The 7,263-nt window shown below is 39.9% G+C and overlaps 1 protein-coding gene across 1 annotated transcript; it reads left to right on the top strand.

Moving 5' to 3' along the window:
• The first annotated feature begins 242 nt into the window (after positions 1 to 242).
• On the top strand, positions 243 to 6,901 carry si:dkey-106l3.7. The gene is made up of 7 exons (XM_044012828.1): positions 243 to 349; positions 598 to 1,500; positions 5,313 to 5,465; positions 5,607 to 5,754; positions 5,866 to 5,948; positions 6,207 to 6,298; positions 6,584 to 6,901. Exons 2-7 carry the CDS (start codon positions 883 to 885, stop codon positions 6,693 to 6,695), a joined length of 1,206 nt encoding a protein of 401 aa, XP_043868763.1. The 5' UTR covers positions 243 to 349; positions 598 to 882; the 3' UTR covers positions 6,696 to 6,901.
• The last annotated feature ends 362 nt before the right edge of the window (positions 6,902 to 7,263 follow it).

Raw genomic sequence — 7,263 nt, 5'->3', positions numbered from 1 at the left:
CATGGCGGCCCGCGGGCCACATGTGGCCATTGAGCAACCTCTTTGTGGCCCAGCCAGTGGTGCTACCAGAAACAATGAGAAAAAACTAGACAAACACTTTTAACTGTCAAGTATTCCTACATAAATTCCTATAAATTCCTAGCGCAGAAAATGAAGGGAGAGCTCAATCATTGCTGAGATGAACAATGTATATGAACGTGTGCAGACTGACTGACTGATTCGTTTGTTGTGTGTTTCTTTAGGATTGCGGATGAGAAAACATGTGCCGTCGCTGCTCTCCTGAGGGATGAAGATCATATCAACAGACAGGAGTCTGTTCCTGCACACGCACACATTCCTACAGTCTCAGGTTAAACCGCTTCTCCTGTTTCATCTTCTTACAGTGTCACCTTTTTCACACACACACATACCGCAGGAATTTTTTTTAAATATGACACCATTCACTTGTGAAAAAGTTGAATCAGGTTAATCTGTGGAGGCCGTAGCAGTCTTTTATTTTTATGTGTAATGTCACTTGGAGTACAATACAATATGGTGAAATCCGTGTATCCGTGTCCTGACTTGCTTTTGTTATTTTCTTTTTCTATTCTCTTACAGATGTAACAACAAATCAAATGAGTCAATCAGTGCTGCAGATGAGTCACAGCCCTCTTCTGTGAGTGCAGGCATCGACATGCAGCTCCACGTTGTGACTGGACAGAAGATGAAGGGGGGAGGCGTGGTGCAGGGAGGGAGGCGGCTCCCTGGGAATATCTTAAACACTGCATCACCAGCTCACCTCAGCTAATTACTGCGTGGGTTGTCAAAAACTGGTCGTGTGTTTGTGTTTCTGCTGCGGCTCGGTGGCTCAGGTATGGGGGCCTGAAAAACCAACCTGCGGACATGAACCTCTACAGGAGCTTTGGAAACCTTATGGAGGCTTGGGTAAATGAAGGAAATATGTACACAGACCCTCCCACACCTTCCTCAGACAGTGGGACAAACTTCCGCTCACAGTCGGTGGACTCTGGCGTGGAGACGGCCAGCTCGGACACATCTTTTCCATCTTCATCCTGCTTCTTCCCATCAGAGAACGCTGAAACCGACACATTCATGCCGGAGGCACAAAGCAGTGGACTCACTCCGGCCTCCACATCAGAGTCTCCTGTCTTGTCCTCTCCTGTGCTCTCCTCTCCCCCCTCATCGTTCTCTCCCCTCTGTGCCGCCACCAAACCCGAGGAGAGCCCCAATGCTGTGCTCCTAAAACTGGAGCAGTCGCAACAGAGGACTGAACCCCAGCCTCAGAGGAACAACCCGGGCCCTGTCACGGTGGAGGAGGTGCTCAGGCGACAGCCTCGAGCCGCATTTCTGCCCAAACGACACGCATCAGAATTAATGAGAGGTCAAAGGTCAGACTGCTATGGTCTGAGGAGGATAGCCAACGCATCTGTGTCCCCAAAGCAGATGTTGGATACGCGCAGGCGGCCGATGTCTTTGAGGTGTGACATGCAGAGATTAGAGGTGAGACACAGTTTTTGTTACAAACCAAACTTTTAACTTCCCCGATGAAAGCCTGAGGCCCGACCATGTCACTACATACTGTGTTTGAAAAGGTCACACTTACATTACATGAAAGGCGTTTTAATAGTTTTTCTTTTTTAAGAGAGAGGATTCTGAGAGTATTGATAATTGTGATTTTCTTTCTCCCACCTTTAGACAATAACGCATGAGTCATGTTTACAAAATCACTGCACAAGCATCTCCTGTCAGTCAGTTTGACATTTATCTAAATTGAATGGGATCGTGCTTCACCACAATGTTATTCAGTTAACTAACTGCCACATTTAGCAACCACTGGTAATAATAATAAATAGACACAATTAAGTCAAGCAGAGGATAAAAAGTGTGTAGCTTTACCTACTCAGTGTTCACTGAGCTCGTGCTGTAAGAATATAACATAGAACTCTTGACTTGAGCAAGAGTCTCTGGGTTCTCCGCTTTCCTTCCACAGTCCAAAAACATGCAGATTTGGGGATTAGGCTAAATGGACACTCTAAATCAGGGGTGTCAAATGTAAGGCCCGCGGGCCACAACTGGCCCACCAGTGGGTCCAATCTGGCCCCAGGGTGAATTTGTGAGTTCCAGATACCTGCGACTAAATGATTTGTGCCTTTGTGGATCCACTGTGATATGTACGTTGTAATGCACATAATATTGTTAAAATTACACTTATTTTTCTCAAGAGATATCAGGTTGTTCTTCATAAATGTAACACAAAGGGCCAAATTTGGAGTTCTTGTTGTTCATAGTTTAGTATTCTATTATTTTACTGGTCTGGCCCACTTGGCTCCAAAACAAAAAAATTAGTTTGACACCCCTGCTAAATTGACTGTAGGTGTGAGTGCGAGAGTCCAGGGTGAACCCCGCCTTTCGCCCTGTGTCAGCTGGGATTGGCACCATTATGTGGAGGACAAAGTGGTATAATGTATAGAGCCCCTCAAAACACATCTTTAAATTAAAATGCTTTAAATTAAACTGAAAAGCTACTTTTAGCTGTTTCTGCTCATCAAGCCATTAGAAATATCACAGAAAATACTTTCAAACGCTAAAAAAAATCAAATCAAATCATTATACGTTGATGTTTTTCCACCTAGTGTGAGTCCAGGTAACGTTCAAACCCAGAGAGTTTACAAACCAAACTCTGCTCACGTGTTTTAATCATTTGAAAAAGTATTTGAAACAGAGACTCTTATGGCTCTTACTAGTTCTCATAGTTCCAGGGTTACACAGGTTTCACACCAACATGCACAGTCTTGCACGGCATGTAAAAGTAAAAAGACGTCGCAACGAGGCTGTTGCTTTTAACCTACTTTGAAGAGTTACGAGAGCACACGTTCAGTGAGTTGAAAGACGGGCATGTCATTAGTCACACGTAGGATTTACGTCTGAAAAGAGTCGCTCTGTGGTGCCGAGGATCATAAACCAGTTTGTCCGGGTGACTTTACGCCCACAGGCATGAGAGGAATGGATCTGCAGGAAGTTAAGTGAGGGCCTTTTTTTTGTTTTTGTTGCTATTTTGTTTTGATAAATGAGGCATGTTGTTTAGCAGCGAGGAAGTATTTTTTGGATTTGAAATCTGATTTTCACCTACACTGTAAAAAAACAAACAAACCCCAAAATCATTCCTTTGGTCACGAGTGCGAAAGTCACTTTTCACGCTTATGTTTGGGAACAACAGAATGAATTGTACTGTTTGTATCTGTGTTACTTTTAGTTTAGTTTGTTTGTTTCCTGGTACAAGAACAAAGCTTTAAGCTGAGAAAAACACTGAGATTATAATGCATCAGAAAATAGATACAGTCTATCTAATAACACATTTTTAGTGTAATTAAATGTAATTATAGCCTACTCCCATGACTCTGTACATTGCATGCGATCTGGAATGGAATATGTGACGTACAGTATATGGATATTCTGACAGAGCAGGTTAACTTAGTGTTTGTTGTGGTTTATACAAGGACAGATTACATTAATGTGTTCTACATTAATGTAATCTGTTAATATCACAATGCAGTTTGTGTCGTGAAATCACAAATTCACAACTGATCATTGTTAATATGATTTCTGTTTAGTTTAAAACAGCTGAAAATAGGACTTGCTTTCTTTTTTCATTTAAAACAGGTGACACAAAGACATGATCTTCTTCTTCTTTTTTCCATTTTGTAAACCAAGCAAACCTCAACTGTCGACTTTGCGGTGGCAGCGTCTCGTTTGATTTCATGTGATTTATTTTGCACAATAAAATACGATTTTTAACACTCTCTAGAGCAGAGACCTCAAACTCAAAGTGACCTTTTAACCTTCTGGTGATTAGAAATTAAATGCTATCTTGATAATCCTTCATGACGTTGCAATTAAATATATTTATAATGCTATTGCACACTATTTCAAAGTAAGAGTGCTTGTTTTGATGTATATTTCACATCAAAAATGAAAAATGTATGCTGCAAAATGAACAAAAACTGACAGAGAAATTAAAAAAGATAAATTATACGTGGACATTGTAATTAAAACACTAGACAAGCTTATACCTGTTGAATTTAATAATGTGTTAACAATAACCCAATGCAATTATTACTATAAAGATGGTTATTGTTGGTTAGTTTGGGCCAGTTGTTGTTCTAATTTTAAAATAGATCCTGCTCTAGAGGAACATTGTTCAGCTGGATGAGAAAAGGTTACAATAACTTAATATATAACCTTAAATCTTAAGGAGAATTTCCCTCTGCATATGAATTCTACAGACTGAACGGAATCAGATTTCTTTCAAATAACTCTTAAACAGCTCAAGGATATTCAATTTATTTGACAACATATGTCACAAATAAAGACACACAGTGAGAATCTGCACCTTCTTAAACAAAGGAGCAGATGATGCATGAGACTCAGTTGCCAGTTGCCAACAAAAACATTCCTTGAGAATCAGAGTTAGTTCTTCCCTATATGTCGAACACCGCTTATCAAAGCAGTGGATTTATTTGCTTTTCTACTAACATAATCAATTTGTTCTTTTAATTTCAGCAACAATAATAATTCCCAGAAATCTCAGGGTTTCAGTTTGAATCTCAATATTCGTTGTGTTTGCTCAAAATGTCGTCCTAGTGCATCCAACACCAACAGAAGATCAGCCGTACTGAAAGTTTTTCCATGCTTTCATTGATATATACGTCTAGTAATATCAAAAACAGAGAAATTGATATAAAATTAAGTAAATAATAACATGGACAACTGGAATCAAAACGCCAAACAAGCTTATATGTATATGCAACGTGATACTTACAACATCATTTCTTAATATTACTATTATAAAAAATATTACTATAGCAAATATATCTATATTATATCACCTGGTATTTTCATTATAACATGATATTAAGTGGTGGAGAACGCATGTGACCTCTGATAAATGTAGGCGATAAATGTACAAACATGAACATAATATGTATAAATATACTTTTATGAAATAATTAGCTGCAAACTTAAACATTTGAATCATCAGCTGTATGAACACTGTGCCTATTTCAGATATATTAACTATCAAAATCATACATTCAAAAAGAAAATACACTAAGGCAGCGCCGTTCGTGTATTTTCTGAGAGAAAGTGCATAAAACAAAGAAAAAACACGAGTGCAGGTGAAATAATAAAGAAATATAAAAATAAGAGGGTGTGCAGGCCTCCGCCTGTCTGTCTGTCTGTCTATAGAAAAAATATATGTCTTTTTATTGACTCTTTTATTGCTTCATGCTGTGTGTGTGTGTGTGTGTGTGCAGGAGTGCAATGAGGAGGAGAGGACAGGCCTGAGTCCTGGCCTCTGCTACCTGGAGCAGGTTTGTCAAATGCTGGAGGAAGTTGCCAGACAACAGATACAGAACAGCACCACGCTGACAGAGTTCCATGCCCCGCGGGAGAATGGAGACGTGCAGGTGAGCCAGGTGACCGTCCATGTGTGACATCATAAAGTGTCACAGTTGCCACATTGTTGTGCCACATGACACACAGCTGGCAGAGAAAAGACGTCGTGTTGATGTGAATTAACGCGTGAGGACGTTGTGCTTGACTGTCAGGCTCCTGACAGCTGTCAGACGGCAGCTGAGGAGGCGCTCGCCTCATGTCAAAGGCTCAAAAATGTGGAAAATGAAGAGCAGGTTTCCACCGAACCTCCACAGCGTAAGAACTACGGACACTATCGACAGCGATCGTCCTCAGACACGAGTGAGTCGTCCTCCACCTGTCTCTTTTCCAAGTTGTATGTGTTTTTGTACGTAAGTAAGCATATCACACTTTCATACATTGTGTGTGTGTGTGTGTGTGTGTGTTGTGCAGCACACATGAATTCAGACTGCAGAGGGCAGCATTTGAGAAGAAATGACCCTCTGGAAACGACAGAGGAAGAGCACCTTAAGGAGGTATCATGAGTTATAATATACATATTTCAGTGAAATGAAGAGCTAAATGATATTGGCGTTTCTGTATTTGATTTGTGTGTATTTAGCAGTAACAATGTGGTCATAGTGTGATATTAACATGACAATAAATGTGGAACGGGGGAGTAATTCCAGCTTATTTCTATTTCAATAGAGCATATGATAAAATGAACATCTCATTAACAACTCTTATTACCACACTGTTGCCGTGTCGTTACTCTAAAGTCCTTTCTGCTTCAGGAAACTAAAACTGACGAGACCAAAAAAACGACCTGGAGGTCAAAAATTGCAACTCTGAGAAGAGAGATGTCTTCTGTAAGAGATACAAGAGGGTGAGATAATACCTTTACTATCTGCCTTTCATAATTCCCTGTACTGTACTGTGCTGTACTGTATGTGCTGCTCCAGCATGGCAGCCTGCCACACTGATGGCAGAGGTCCATAGCCCCGATGCTCAGTCGATGCACAGAGATGCTGGTGGGAGTTCTTTTTTTTTCTTTTTTTTAAGGCCCTGTGCATCTGTTCCTCTCGGACATTTTGTCCCTGTTTTTATATAAAACAGTTTTCCCACAAAACATCCCACAGCCTGGAGTCTGATGAATGTTTTATCTGTGCAGCCAGCAGATGGAGTCAACTGAGAAAAACACGGCCCGGCGACGGCTTAGCCAGCTCTTCAGGAGGAGGAAGACGTTGCCTGTGCGAGTGGACCAACTTCCTGTCGCGCCATAATGTTTGGTCATTTTGGTTTCAGTTGTTTATAAGCTTTGACATCCTTGTCAAATGATGTGCTGTAGCTTCATCTGCCGTCTTTATTTATTACCCATGGACCTATGCTGTATATATTTGCCTTGTTTTTTTATCTGTAAAAAAATGTATCATGTTTTTATATTTTTGAAGCAGCACTAAACACCATATGTATAATATGAAAAAAAATCTTATTAAATTTGTATTTTGTTGTTTTTTCCTGCAACAAGGAATAAGGAAATGAATACTTCATATACATCAATGCACTATGTTGAATTATGGACAAAAAGATTCTTCTGGGGTTAGCGCTGCAGCTAAGCATGAGGAAACATAGTATTTTTACTGTGGGCACTGTAACTAATAAAATATTATAAAACTATGCTAAATAACTAAAATATTATATACTCTGGTGAAGTCTTAGGTTTACCTAAATACAATGGAACATATTTCCTAGTTTGTGGGTGAAAATTATCTCTATGAGTCTTTACAAAACCCTTTAATCTTAATGAACAGATATTATAATTTTATTAAACATTTTAAATGAAATTATGGT

The sequence above is a fragment of the Solea senegalensis genome, linkage group LG21, assembly GCF_019176455.1.
Source record: "Solea senegalensis isolate Sse05_10M linkage group LG21, IFAPA_SoseM_1, whole genome shotgun sequence".
Lineage (NCBI taxonomy): Eukaryota > Metazoa > Chordata > Actinopteri > Pleuronectiformes > Soleidae > Solea > Solea senegalensis.
This window is presented reverse-complemented; position numbering and strand designations above follow the sequence as displayed.